General features: G+C 59.8%; 1 protein-coding gene across 1 annotated transcript in view; it reads right to left on the bottom strand.

Moving 5' to 3' along the window:
* EMH_0043590 (RNA methyltransferase, TrmH family domain-containing protein, putative) overlaps window positions 1-316 on the bottom strand; it is a gene marked incomplete at both ends in the record, with an annotated part of 8,444 nt that overhangs the window by 2,613 nt on the left and 5,515 nt on the right. The window contains 2 exons of the mRNA XM_013495860.1: window positions 3-120; window positions 209-316. Of these exons, the coding sequence (XP_013351314.1) occupies window positions 3-120; window positions 209-316 (226 nt within the window). The remainder of the gene's footprint in view (window positions 1-2; window positions 121-208) is intronic.

The raw sequence follows: 316 nt of genomic DNA, 5'->3' as shown, positions 1-316 counted from the left end.
GCTGCTGCTGCTGAACATCTGAAAGCTGCCCTTGCATGTGTGGCAGTTCCACCTGCTGCTGCTGCTGCTGCTGCTGTTGCTGCTGCTGCTGCTGCTGCTGCTGCTGCAGCAGCAGCACCTCTAGCAGCACACGCAGTGGGGTGTATGAGCAGCAGAATCTGCCGACAGCAGAAAGATAGAGACAGGCACAACCAAACCCAACCCTCACCACTTCTTGCTGCTGCTGCTGCTGCTGCTGCTGCTGCTGCAGTTCCTCCTCCTCCTCTCCCTGCTCCTGCTCCTGCTGCTGCTTCTGCTGCTGCTGCTCCTGCTGCTG

This window comes from Eimeria mitis, genomic scaffold, assembly GCF_000499745.2.
Source record: "Eimeria mitis Houghton genomic scaffold, Emh_scaff1791, whole genome shotgun sequence".
Lineage (NCBI taxonomy): Eukaryota > Apicomplexa > Conoidasida > Eucoccidiorida > Eimeriidae > Eimeria > Eimeria mitis.
The sequence above is the reverse complement of the archived record's forward strand: the minus strand, read 5'-3'. Positions and strand labels throughout refer to the sequence as shown.